Here is a 13,920-nt window from a genome sequence, read left to right on the forward strand (position 1 = left end):
CAACTCGACCACCACCATAGATGAGCTTGGGGCGGTTTGGGATCTACCAGGCCTACCCACTTCTCTTCCAATGTTGGTGACTGCAAGTGGGGCTACAAAACAGTCAAGAGGGATGAAACATTTTGGAAGGAGGGATGGATCTAGCCGATGGCAGGCCGAAGAGGCGCTAGTGAGGATGGATCTGCCACTTTCTCTTCCAACACCGACAAGCGCGTAGGAGGCCGCTAACCTCGTCGCCTCATCCAGCGTGCAGCTGAAGACAACCACTTTGAACCAATGGAGTTTGAAGACAAGGGCAAAATAAAAGTCGTTTCCCCCACGTTTATCTCTACAAGTACGAGAAATTAATAAAATAATCAGCGGCATGCGTTTTCAAAAAAAAAACACACACACTTTCATAATGGTACTAGACAATTTTTTGAGTTGACAGTGCGCCCATCTGCAAATACCATATTTCTCCGATGTCCCTCAACAAAATTTTCTTTTTTTACTAAAGATGGACATGAAAAAACAGCTTGTCCCAGCTCCTTTCTCGCTCTCATGAGCCCCATCATGATCATGGTCAGATTTGCTCTCACGGACACAGACATGGGTTGCCGATGTGCACAGGCGTGGCCGCCGGGGCACGCGAACGTGGTGAGCTTTCGGGGTGGGGGCACAGGGCTTAGGGCCTGGAGCATAGGAGCATCGGGAGAGGCGTGGGGAAGAAAGAGAGGTTGTGTGGAAGAAAGACGAGAAAAAATAAATGAGGAGAAGAAAAGATAAGGGCATTATGATCATTTCATTTTTTATGAGGAATTGTTTTGCCAAATATTTTATCAAAACAGCTTCAACTTTATTAGTGGAGCTATCTTGCAGCGGAACAAAAAAAACTACTCCGCCTGTGAAGTACTCCCTCTGTCCTATAATATAGTGCATTCAAGGAATTTAAAGACAAATTAAGAGAGAACATAAAAGACACATATACCCTCATTTTATTTTCTAATCAGACGCTGTCATTAACGTGATTAATAGTGATTGATCGATAAATGAAAAGTATTTAATGCAAAACTAGATTTTGTTCTCTAGAATACTTTATATTTGAGGATAAATTTTGACGCATATACCCTCATTTTATTTCCTAATCTGTCACTATCATCAACGTGATTAATGGTGATTAAATGGAAAGTATTTAATGCAAAACTAGATTTTGTTCTCTAGAATACCTTATATTTGAGGATAAATTTTAAATACTAGAATGCACTGTATTACAGGACGAAGGGAGTAGAGCTGTGCTAAATAGGCCTCGACACTCCCTCTGGGATCATCAATTGGATCTGGGGAAAATGGCACAATTCGGGACTGGCCGTAGTTTGGTTCGTCAAGTCTAACCCGTTGGGCCATAAAAAAAGCCAACCTGTCGTATACTATGGGCAGGCTTATGCCAAAATTTAAAGCCTAAACCAGGCATGAACTAAATTTGGCTCAGATTGTTACATGTATGTAAATTTAGTTGGGTTACGTTGCCTACTCCTGGCGTATTTGGTTTAGTGCCGAAGCTAGCAATCAAATTTAGGGCCCATTTGAATACTAAAGTTGGGTTGTAGTTACGGCTAAAAAATAGCTAAAATTTATTTGATTAGCTAGCTAGTTGGCTAATAGTTAAAGATTTGTTAAAAAATTACTCACCTATTAACTTTCCTGTTGAGACATATTTGAGCTAATTTTATTTTCTAGCTAGCTAGCAATTAGCCTAAATAGGCTCTTAATCTGAAGCCCATGCATCCGGGTGAGGTTGTTCTGTGGACAATGAAGGCTTGACTCGAAGGAGGAGCTAGCATAGCTGATAGCTGTGCCAATGAAGTCACGGTGCGATCGGTAGACCTGACTAGCAGAGAGGTGACTCTGTCCATCCCGGTCCCGGGTGAACGTAGTTTCGTGGAAAGGGCGAGGATATCCTACTAGTCGAGTAGACAAACAATAGAAAAGTGTGCAAACACGGAAACACCTACCGCACAAGCGCTGTCATTTTAAAAGTCGCTGGTGGCATTACGAATCATGAAGACCACTACATCTTTTCCGGTTTCTCAATTTGACTCAGTCTTGCTATATAGTGTGTGCCAGTAAGACAGAAGGCACCTTTATCTACTTTGTCATGGTTTTTAATGTGAAAACATAGACCTCTTAGGTGGAACAGTTTTTTCTTACAAATTGATATCACGAAATTAGGTTCTGGATAATAACCATCACTAACAACAGAGATTAGAGCCAGTGTTAACCAGCATATTACGATTTGTTCAGATGAAAGCAATTGTGTGACGTTAAGAGTCTATTTGAGAGAACCCGTAGAGCAATTTACAATTATATGACGTTAAGAGTCTATTTGAGAGAACCCGTAGAGCAATTTACAATTATATGACGTTAAGAGTCTATTTGGCAGAACCCTTAGAGCAGTTTACAGCTAAATTGATCTGACCAACACCAAATCGGGTTAGGCTGAGAAAAATGATTAGATCGAAATGGTTGGTCCAAAATTCGACCCAATGCACCGACGGGTTGGGTCGGGCTACTTCTTAGAGTTTTTCTACTTTGGGTTGAGCCATGTGTCGAAAATCATGGCTTGACACACTAGCTGATTAGGTTTTTTTTGAACAGGAGGTGTGAAGTGGTTTTTCGAAATCAATAAAAAAAGTTGTAAGCTGGAAAATGAATTGCTCCTGATTCATGTTTTTCCTCCACGGAATTTATCCAAAAAAAAACTACTCACACACTTTCGGACAGATAATTGTTTCTCTCCGAAAGCTCCTAGGAAACCCAATTTGCAGCGCCGGTTCATCAATTAACAAAATGTGATTCTTGAAAAGGAATAGAAAAAACATCGTGAGCGAAGACTTTCATTATATACTGCTATATCCCTTTGATTGGCATACGGTCCAAATGGAAGTCAACTAAAATCATACTCCGTACCGAGCAGTAGTAGGGCCATGTTTAGTTGCCTGAATTTGGCGCCGCCAAAAACACCGTAGCAAATTGTAGCTACACTGTAGCATTTCATTTGTATTTGATAATAATTGTACAATCGTTGACTAATTAGGCTCAAAATGTTCGTCTCGCAGAGTACAATCAAACTGTGCAATTAGTTTTTGATTTCGTCAACATTTAGTACTCCATTCATATACCACAAATTTGATGTGACGAAAAATCTTCTTTTTACATAGTGTCAAAGTTGGGAATTTAGGGTGAACTAAACGTGGCCTAGGTTAAGATCGTATCTTGCCTGACTGGACCAACAAGCCTAGGGAGGACGTAGCAGGCAGCCCACGATCAGTGATCAAACGGCTTGGCACGGACCGGGAAGACCGCCAAGTCCACGGCCAAGTCTCAATCCGTGTTATCTCCTGCCCCACCTCCGGGCCCACCAGCAATCAACCTTCGCCGAAACCCGGTCAAGTCCATGGCACCTATAAACGGCGGCGGCCGCAAGTCACAAGCAACTGCGTGCCCAGTTGGAGCTAACAAAACAGCCAGATGAGCGCGAACCCACCTCGTCTTCTCGCCACCATGGCTGCTCACCTACCAGTACCACGTCTCCCCGTCCTCCTCTTCGTCTTCCTCGCCGTCCATGTCCATGTCCCTGCTTCCCATGCCATCTCTCCGTCGCTCCCGACCACCTATGACGGTTCGATTTGCTCGGAGTCGATCAACTGCGGCGGCGTCAATATCAGCTATCCCTTCTACCTCGCCGACGTGACCATAGAGACCGCCGATTACGGATACAGCTACTCCTGCGGCTACACCGACCTGAAGATTTTCTGCCAAGCCGAAAGGCCGACCGGGATCCCGGTCCCGGTCATCAGTCTCGGCGGCGAGAACTACTTCATCCAGAAGATCTTCTACGACAATCACACCATCATTCTGGCGGACAGCGACGTGTTCGTCGGCGGCAGCTGCCCTGCAGTCAGCCACAACGTCAGCTTCAACGAGACATGGCTGTACAACAGCAGCGCCTTCCACAACCTCACCTTCTTCTTCGGCTGCCACCTAGGCGATTCCATGACGCTTGACTTGGACGCATACAAAATCAAATGCGCGGATTTCAAGAGTCCGCCAGATGCTGGCCCAGGAGACTCCTTCGTGGTCATGACTGATGAGCATGAGCATGACTGGTATCCGGAGCAAGAATTGGCGATGAACTGCAACATGATTGTCACCGTGCCAGTGAACCACGATGTTCTGATGGCACCAAGTAACCAGCAATACCTCAGAAGCGGCGGGTATGGAGACGTGCTCAGGCGTGGGTTCGAGTTGGAATGGGAACGTCTCACAGCGTATGGGTGTCACCTGTGCGAGGAGTCGAACGGGCGATGCGCCTATAGCCAGCACAGGGACTTCCTGGGCTGCTTGTGCCACGGAGGGAAGGTGGGCAACCCGGACTGCGAACACATCAGCACCGCAACTGCATCACGTAAGTCCTCCTGAACCAACCCTTTGTTTTTTGCAATCACCAGAGCAAGCACCGGTTCCGTCAGTAGCTTGCAACCTCGTAGCTAGCTGCTAGCCTCGCAATGTCCCGTGTGTGCGCGTCCCGCTGCTCCTTCTTGCCTCGTGCTGATGGTGAATGCTTTGACTTTGATCTAGTCTACACTTCGTCGGGGTTTGCCTGGGAAATTAATGCTTGGGTAGGTACAGAGCTGGAAATTCTGGCTCCTGCTTGCATCATTCGACAAGGATGTTTACAGCCTCGCGACCCTCGTTCTGCTTTTTGCACCAAATCCGTCCTTTTTCTCGTGAGCGAGATTCATCAGGCGGCCCGGCGGCCTGCCGTGTTCCACGAGCAGAGGCGGTATTGCCCCTGTTTCCGTGTGGAACAAGGACCACGATGCTAAACGGCAGACGCAGCCCCCGAATTTTTTACTTTTTAGTCTTTTTTTTTTGAAAGTTTTTTATAAATATGTCTCTGGAGAAAAGATTTCAGACCCTTAGCTCAGCGTCATCGATACTGGCGTCGAGCTAACACGTCTCGGCTCCAGCGTCTATGGCGCCGAGATCTTGGGCTCGACGCTGACGTGGCGCTGATTTGGCAGACAGCTCGGCGCCAGCGTCGCCGTAGACGCCGGCGCCGAGCTCTGGTCACCGGCTCATCACGCGCACTGCACGTTGCCTTTGGCAGCTCCCACGTTGCCGCACCAGAAAACTGACTGGCCAGTAGTGGCATGTACTAAAACCTGACGGTGACTACAGCGACATGGGAGTGCAGCGCAGCGCAGTGCAGCGCAGACAGCGACGTGAAGTGACAGGACGTTTGCCTGCGCTCTGGGTGCGCCTGCGACTCTGCACCAGTGCGTTGCTTTTAGCATCGCGTCTCAAACTCTGAGCTGCACAACGGAACGGGGCACCAAAGTATGATTGCTTTATCCGTCCAGGAGAAGAAAAGCTGAAAACGCAAACGTGTCGCGAGTACAACGTTTGAACGTGAACTCTGGTCCTGACAGCAATGCAAAGAGCCGGGGTTCTCCCTGAAACTCTGAAACAAAGAAGAAGAAAGGGCAAACGTACTCAGTTATACCAGTAGCAATTGAGTGTGCTCCCGCTGATCATGTCGATTATCGGCATGAGCCATGATGCATCACCAGAAGGTGTCGTACGAACGAAATGAAGCTAGGGGCCCTGAGAGTGTTCCATCGAAGAGATGCATCATGCTGGGGCCGCATGAATGCAGGAGCGGCAACAGTGATTCATCGAGCAGCCGTGGCGTTTGTACACACTGTGTCTATCGGGTTCACAAATCCAGGGTTCCTCGCGGACCGGCTTCCCCACAAAGGCTCGGCCCAAGCAGACAGCGCGCAACGCATGGGCCGGCCCAAGAGTCTAAACAGCAGGCCAGAAGGGCGATCCAATCACCGACCGGAAGGTCTGGCCAAGGAGAAGCAGCGTCCGTTTTCCGACTCCGGTCCACCTCTCTGACCGGAGCGCTCACTTCGGTCTCCAGCTGCCTCCGGACGGTCTCTCCGACCGGAAGGCCTAGCAAAACACTACCTCCGACTTTGACCCCACGTCTCCGACAGGGGGATACAAAGATCATGCTCACTGCTCTTCTCCGACTGGCGCAACCAGAGTCGACTAGGCCAACCGACCGGGGACGCCCGCTCGGAACAAGCCAGGGAACGAACGGAGAAAGCAAGGCAAGGCGCACAAGTCAAACCACGATACCAAGGACCGTACCCTATACACTTGTCGGAACAGTACTCTGCAACCGCCCTGACACAAACAGTGTTGTAGGCGCCGACATTTTCTCTATAGTATTGTGGGCACCATTAACTCCCATACGGTGAGGCCCCCCACATGTCTCTGGGCATCGACAGTGTTGTGGGTGCCAGAATTTACCGTGCCGAGTGAACATGGTGAAACTCCTCACATGCCTCTGGGCATCAACAGTATATGCAGGTACCAACATCTGCCATACCCGAAACAAGACGACGTAACCTCCCACATGCATCCGACACCCAACAGTGTGTAGGCGCCTACCCTCATCCTGTACCTGCCGGCGTGGACAACAAGGTTTAGAAGCATACGTACTTTCTTCCTCTCACTTGTAAGTCCGCCCCCTTCATCTATAAAAGGGGATGTGCTCTCTCCCAAGAGACTAAGTTGATTCAAGTTCATGCAAGTTAATCCAGATCGATCAAGTTCACTAGCTCACAACCATAGAACCACCAGGTTCGGACCTCAAGCGCTCGCTTGAACACTTAGCTCATAGCGGAGCTCTTATCGCTCTCGGCCCTTCCGACCGGAGCCGACCGGACCACTTGTACACCCATCTTTCTTCTTCTCGTTTGTAACCCCACTGCAAACTTCGAGCACCTGGGCTCAGGAATAAAGTCACCGACCGACTCAAACTGAACGTAGGGCACGTTGCCTGAACCAGTATAAACCCTGTGTCATTGAGTGCTAGGCCACCTCCGATCACAACGTACGGCAAAACTATAAATATTTACTTGTTTGTCACTTTCTGCAACGACAGTGTCCTTGGGTCATGTCGGACTGTTGTATTCTTACTCCGCTACTATATGTCAAAACGTACTCCTACGTGTGTAACACTGGCGCCAAGTATTCGAGAGAAAAAACACACAGTGCAAGTGCATTATATTTTGGGCTTTTAGTATACTGATACCAGTATGTATAGTGCAGGAGCGAGTAACACTGGCGATTAGTATACTGATACCAGTATATACTGATACCAGTATTAGTATAGCTGGCATTATATTTTGGGGGTTTTTTTCTCTCCCTCGTTGCTGGCATTATAAGTCAGATATACTGATATCAGTATTAGTATAGCTGGCATTATATTGTTCATCTGGTGCATTTTGGCGTGCGGCCGTGCCCGTGCGTGCATGAATGAGTTGCGAGGTTCGAGCAGGGGGACGTCGACGTGGCAGGCGCCGTCTGCTCATCAGCCCACAGCTGCGACGGCAGCGACCCTGCCTGCCCAATCCGTGGGCATGGACAGCAACCCCGCGCCAAAGACACAGACACCGCGGGGGTTGTGCCGGGAGGCTTCCATTCATTGCGTCTCCTTCTCTGGTGGCGTGGAGATGCAGCGCACTGCGTTCGTTCAACCACGTCGCTCTCGGTCTCGGGCGCACTGTTTGGTGTGTGCTTGGTTGCTTGCGAATGCAGCCTAACGCTTGGCAACAAAGGGCTGCACCTGCACCTGCATGCGGGGGAGCTAGCTGAGAAATGCACTGTATACACTGGTATCTCTCCGTTTGGCTTACCCAGAAACCGGCTTGTTCGGCTTCTTTTTTCAGCCGGAACAGTGTTTTTCTCTCACAACAATTCATCCAGAACAGTGTTTTTCAGCCAGTTTCAGCCAAAATTCAGCAAGCCAAACGGGGCATAAAATCCCAAAATATAATGCACCTGCACTGTGTTTTTTTCTCTCTCGAATACTTGGCGCCAGTGTTACACACGTAGGAGTATGTTTTGGCGTATAGTAGTGGAGTAAGAATACAACAGTCCGACATGACCCAAGGACACAGTGTGTACAAACGCCACGGTTGCTCGGTGAATCACGGTTGCCACTCGCTCCTGCATTATGCGACCCTAGCATGATGCGTCTCTTCAATGGAACACTCTCAGGGCCCCTAGCTTCATTTCGTTCGTACGACACCTTCTGGTGATGCATCATGGCTCACGCCGATAATCGACATGATCAGCGGGAGCACACTCAATTGCTACTAGTATAACCAAGTATGTTTGCCATTTCTTCTTCTTTGTTTCAGAGTTTCAGGGAGAACCCTGGCTCATTAGCATTGCTGTCAGGACCAGAGTTCATGTTCAAACATTGTACTCGCGACACGTTTGCGTTTTTAGCTTTTCTTCTCCTGGACAGATAAAGCAATCATACTTTGGTGCCCCGTGTAATAGAACCGACCAATTATACGAGATTAAGTAAGGAAATCTTCCGCCGAAGCAGGTAATTTAGCAAACTTAAGCCTGTATAACCTGGTAGTCCGTGAAACCACGAAGGATTTCAAACCAATTGACATACAAAGCAAGATCGTACAAGTTTAGCAGTCACCGTCACATGTTACATAAAGTTCGCAATGACAGTGGATACATCAGAGTTTAGAACATAAAGTTATTACAACCCAAGTTCAAACTGAAATTGCGGAAGCAAATAGTTTTAAAGCCACACACACACTTTTAGTTCTGATACAGTGCCAGTAGGTAGTCATCTCCAACAAAAGCATCAGATGAGAGATACGGAGTGACCATTGCCCTTGGTCCTAGTTGTCACCCATCGCCGGGTACAGGCAGTTAATGCAATAGCCGTAGTACATTTGACCATCTGCAACAACAATGGGAACAACGCCCTGAGTACGAAAAGGTACTCAGCTAGACTTACCCGTCTTAAACCAAAATTAAGCGACACCAAGGGTTATGCAAGGCTTTCTTTAGTGGGCTAGCTGACTGGTTTGCGAAAAGCATAAGTTATCATGAAGAAACCATTTTAAGTACTTTGCATCATCTTTATTATGACCTATCCATCTAGGTAAGCACCTGTACTATAGCAATCAATTGATTAACCAATAGCATCCAGTTACCAACTTAGATTTAGCATATCCCATACTATCCAGATAACCATCAGTGTTCCATCATAATTACTACGGTGCTGTAGCTAGAGTCAAGTGCTCACTATCCAGGAGCGATGGCGATTCGAATTGATTCCTAACCAGCTGGTGATTTATTCCTCACACAAACCACACTCACCGATCAAGTGAGCTACAGATCACCAATGACACTTTCCAAGTAGCCGTGGGATAACAGTCATGGACCGCACTACCCAGGGACCGCCCGACAGCCAGGACGCATCTTGGGCTTACTCTTCGCGTCCCCGTCATACCCCCTTCAACACCAGTCTACCAATCCGAGTTTATCCCGGCTCGAAATAGTGTCACTAGCTTCGCGGTCGAAAGGTACTTTATTCGGCCAGCTAAATGTGAGGCATGCGTTCAACATGACAAGAGGGACGAGCAACGATCGGTCCTTAATCGACACAGATGGAAACTAACAGCACCCCAGAACCCTATCTGGTTGCCTCCAACTTTTCCCGTTCGGTCTCCAATTATCCATCACACATGGTTAATTCCAGGATATCATTCTTTCCATAGCTAAATTCTTCCAGTAACCACCTATAAATGTAGATGACCGGAAATCACCGATCGCTACCGGTCTAAGCAAGGCTAAGCAGTTATTCGACCCCGACCTAACAGGGTAAAAAGGTAATAAGGTAGGCAAGGATAGTAATAAATGCATCAACGGTTTCAATCAACTCCTACAACATAATGCAACAATATATAAACTTATATATAGAAAGAATTGCTTTTATAAAGTACGAGACTTAAAATGCTCCGGGGCTTGCCTCGTTCGAACGAACTAGGTTGATGATCCACGCACTCGGGCAAGTCCTCTCCTTGCTCCTCTTCCTCTGGCACCTCATGTGCCTAGACTTCTCGTGGATCTGTCCCGGTCTGCTCTTCCTGAACTGCTACTAGCAACTCCTCCTATGATCCTGTATGATGCAGATGCATAAGTGCTCATACATAGGTGCACTGAAGAGATGACATGTAGTGATCATGATGCATGGAATGTCGATGAACATGTTTAACTTTATTGAACATAGTAGAAGTAAAGTTCTTCTACAAGGTAGCCAACATTATCCAAGAACATATACTACTGTACTACTACTACAACCACTGTACTAAACATGCCAAGTCACCACAGCAAGCTAAGATGCTTCAAAGATACACCAAAGCAAACATTATCAACTAAACATGCATTAAAGAAGATTATTTTATTTCATTTTAAACTAGGGCTACAACAGCAACATATATTTCTGGTGCTCATAAAAATCTGAGAAAATTACAGTAGCATAGTACTACTCTATGTAGATTACCATAAAATTTTCATGGCATTTGGATAAGTAAAATAGCCTACACAAAAATAACAAGCTATGTCATAATTATGAGCATGAAAATACTTTGTACTATGAAAAGTGTCAAACAACAGATTTGGTATTTTTCCTATGTTCTACACAGTAAACAATAACTGCACAAAAATTATCATACACATGTTTTATACAATTTTTGCTCTCTATCAAAAATAACAAAAATCATCAATTAAAGACACTTGAACTACACATCAGTATTTCTATACAGAACATGCATGACATATATTTTTCCTACAAAGTACATCACTAAAGAAGATTAACAAAACTGGAACCATATTTTTCTGATGTATATTCTATTTACTAGACATTTTCTAAGAAATCAGCATTTATTCAATTTAAATAAAGCTACACAGAAAAGTATCACAGATTTGACATGCCATATTTTTAACAAATAGATTTAGTCACAAGAAACCTAGCAAAATTTGTTTCAACAAATTTGGAGCTAATTTGAGCAAGTTAAAAATTTCCAAAGCATTTAAACAAAATATGTAAATTATTTCTTTTATTCTTTTCTGAAAATCCCGGTTCAAAATGCTAGATCCACCCGGCTCAAACACACACACACACACACACAGAGCAACAGACAGGTGGGACCCCGAGGGTCAACTGACCCCACCGGTCAGTCAAACCCGAGCAGGGCTCGCGGTTAACCGGTGAGATCTCGCCGTCGGCGAGGTTGCCGGTGACGAGGTCACCACCATCATGACCACCGTGCCAAGGCAGACACGGCAGTGCAACGGGCGTGGCCAGAGGTGCACGGAGGCGACCTTGCTGGCGTGCATGGCAGCACGGCGGCTTGGCTCTCCGGCGGGAGCGCGTCTCCGGCCATGGGGTGGCGCGGGGAGCGGCGTGGGAGCTTCACCGAGCTCGAGCGGTGCTCGTGCGCGTGGAAAGAGAGCGAGAAGGAGGATGGAGGGGCGAGGTCCACGTAGCGGAGTTCTCCGACGAGGAGGAGCTCACGCCGATGAGCGATTCACGGCCGAGGAAGGCTTACCAAGGCGAACTGAGGTGAGCACGGGGTGCGCGAGGTGGAGGCGAAGCTGCTGGCAAGATGGAGCGGTCGACGGCGAGCGGTGGTGGCCGGGCGAGCTAATTCCGGTGAGGCGCGGCGCGCGGTGGCGGAGGCGAGCGCGTGCGCAGGAGCTGCTGCTACGCTGCGGCTGGCGGAGTGGAGAGGCAGGTGGGGAGCGCGGCGCGGTCGGGCAGGTGAAGGCGAGCGCGTGGAGGGTGGGGCAGGCCGGCGGTGACGCGCGGCGAACTCGCCGGCGCATGGCCGCCACACGTCGGTCGCGCTCTGGCGCCGGTCGGGACGCGGTGCGGGCGAGCGAGCGAGCCAGCGCGGAGGCAGGCCGGGCCGGCCTGTGCGGCTGGGCCGAAAAGGAGGCGGCGGCCCATTAAGGTAAAACCGATTTTTTTTCAATTTCTTTTCTCTCCCAAATTCATTCAAATAAAATTTTGAACCTTTTTAAAGCAATTTCAAAAGTTGGACCCAAAATAAAAGTTGTTCAAAAATTTATTCTCTACAACTTTGTCAAAAGGAGCTAGGGCTAATTCCCACTAGATTTTGAATTACAAAATTAAGGTCAAATTAATTTCAAAACCGTATTTTGGAAGATTATTTTTCAAAAGCAAAATTTGGAAAATTTTGAATACCAACGTTACTCAAAAATGCATGTGAAACATTTCTAAGTCATTTGTACTCTCAAACAAGCATGTTAAACATCATTACAAGCACAAACACGACCCAGGTTCATTTAAACAGTAATGCAACATACATGTTTCACGAGCCTGTTTCATATGTTTCAAAGCACTGTTTTAGTTATTATTTAACATGATTATGCATGTATGATTATGATGCTTGATGATGTATTATTTTCAGGATTTGCAGAATGTTAATGCATGCTTAACACCGAGGTGTTACACCCCGTTCCGTTGTGCAGCTCAGAGTTTGAGACGCAATGCTAAAAGCAATGCAATGGCGCAGAGTTGCAGGCACATCCAGAGCGCAGGCAAACGTTGTACTGCCACTTCACGTCGCTGTCTGCGCTGCAGTGCACTGCGCTGCGCTCCCACCTCGCTGTAGTCACCGTTAGATTTTAGTACACGCCACTACTGGCCAGTCAGTTTTCTGGTGCGGCAACGTGGGAGCTGCCAAAGGCAACGTATAGTGCGCGTGATGAGCCAGTGACCAGAGCTCGGCGCCGGCGTCTACGGCGTTGAGCTGCCTGCCAAATCAGCGCCACGTCAGCGTCAAGCCCAAGATCTCGGTGCCAGGGACGCTGGCGCCGAGACGTGTTAGCTTGGCGCCAGCATTGATGGCGCCGAGCTAAGGATCCAGATTCTGAAATCTTTTCTCTAGGGACGTATTTGTGAAAAACTTGCTGGCGCCGAGCTAAGGATCCAGATTCTGAAATCTTTCCTCTAGGGACGTATTTGTGAAAAACTTAAAAAAAAGTCTAAAAAGTAAGAAATTGGGACGCAACCCACAGGCGGACAGCCGGACAGGCCTGGTTTGCGTTGCCAAACGGAGAGGTTTGGTAGCGCTGGCTGGCTCTAGCTGTCTAGCAGGCGGGCAAACATTGTTTGGTTTTCGTTGCTATTGGATCTTTGTTCCGTACGTATAAGCCATGTTTTAGTCCATCCGAAGACGTGTTTCCAGGGTTGGAGTTGTTAGTGAGTGTATGCTTTCTATTCGCTTTGATTTCAATGGTTCACAAAAGAGGACTGACAACAGGAGGCAATAATATCCCCAGTTTACCTACCGAGTAGATGAGTGGGTTCAGACTCCACCACCTAGTTTCGCAAAGTAGAGTCGAGGTTTGAAGTCACATTGTCCAAGTTGTACGAAGTTTTTGTTTTTGCTTTGTTTGTACAGTTCCATTTTCTTTTCTATTGCCGTCGTTTCGAAAAAAAACAAAAGAGGAGTAGGTCCCTGCCCTTTGGTACTCCTATGGTTATGAAGTGCTGAGCACTGACCACTTATAGAATATTATAAAGCTTAGGATTAGTGGAAACCATCATTAATTCCTCTAAAAAAAGGGTAGATTATCAAGCGTAGAGCCAAGACCACGCCCACGCGCCTTCGCTTCCCGTGATGTAGAATGAAAGTTCAGAAGTGTCTGAAGTCGTCATTTTTAACCTTCACCCTCTTCTCCCCGAAGCAACCATGGCAAAATTCTTAAAGGGTTCCAGGGGTTCTATGGAATTAGCGACAGTAGGAGGGCATGAGCCCCCACCCACCCACCCACCCACCGCTGGATCCATCCCTGCTTGCTTCCATGATATTGTTGTTGTGCAAGCTCGGTATTGGAGCGACAGCAAACCGGTAGTGAGAGCGGAGATTGTCGTATGGAATCTTCTAATTGTTAGGAGTGTTTTTTTTTCCATGCAAAGACATGGTTCTTGGTCTTAGTCGTGATTCGTGACGT

The 13,920-nt window shown here is 47.3% G+C and overlaps 1 protein-coding gene across 5 annotated transcripts; it reads left to right on the forward strand.

The window, feature by feature from the left end:
* The first annotated feature begins 3,259 nt into the window (after window positions 1-3,259).
* On the forward strand, window positions 3,260-13,736 carry LOC136456404 (LEAF RUST 10 DISEASE-RESISTANCE LOCUS RECEPTOR-LIKE PROTEIN KINASE-like 1.2). 5 transcript variants are annotated; one of them, XM_066456254.1, is made up of 2 exons: window positions 3,260-4,444; window positions 12,433-13,736. In XM_066456254.1, the coding sequence occupies exons 1-2, from the start codon at window positions 3,508-3,510 to the stop codon at window positions 12,573-12,575; spliced, it is 1,080 nt and encodes a 359-aa protein (XP_066312351.1). In that variant the 5' UTR covers window positions 3,260-3,507; the 3' UTR covers window positions 12,576-13,736. The 5 variants fall into 5 exon arrangements, with proteins under 5 accessions (XP_066312351.1, XP_066312352.1, XP_066312355.1 ...); XM_066456255.1 differs by lacking the exon at window positions 12,433-13,736 and adding an exon at window positions 6,415-7,994 and having other exon boundaries at window positions 3,263-4,444; XM_066456258.1 differs by having other exon boundaries at window positions 3,264-4,444; window positions 12,381-13,736.
* Window positions 13,737-13,920: the final 184 nt, after the last annotated feature.

The sequence above is a fragment of the Miscanthus floridulus genome, chromosome 6 (assembly GCF_019320115.1).
Source record: "Miscanthus floridulus cultivar M001 chromosome 6, ASM1932011v1, whole genome shotgun sequence".
In the NCBI taxonomy this organism is placed as follows: domain Eukaryota; kingdom Viridiplantae; phylum Streptophyta; class Magnoliopsida; order Poales; family Poaceae; genus Miscanthus; species Miscanthus floridulus.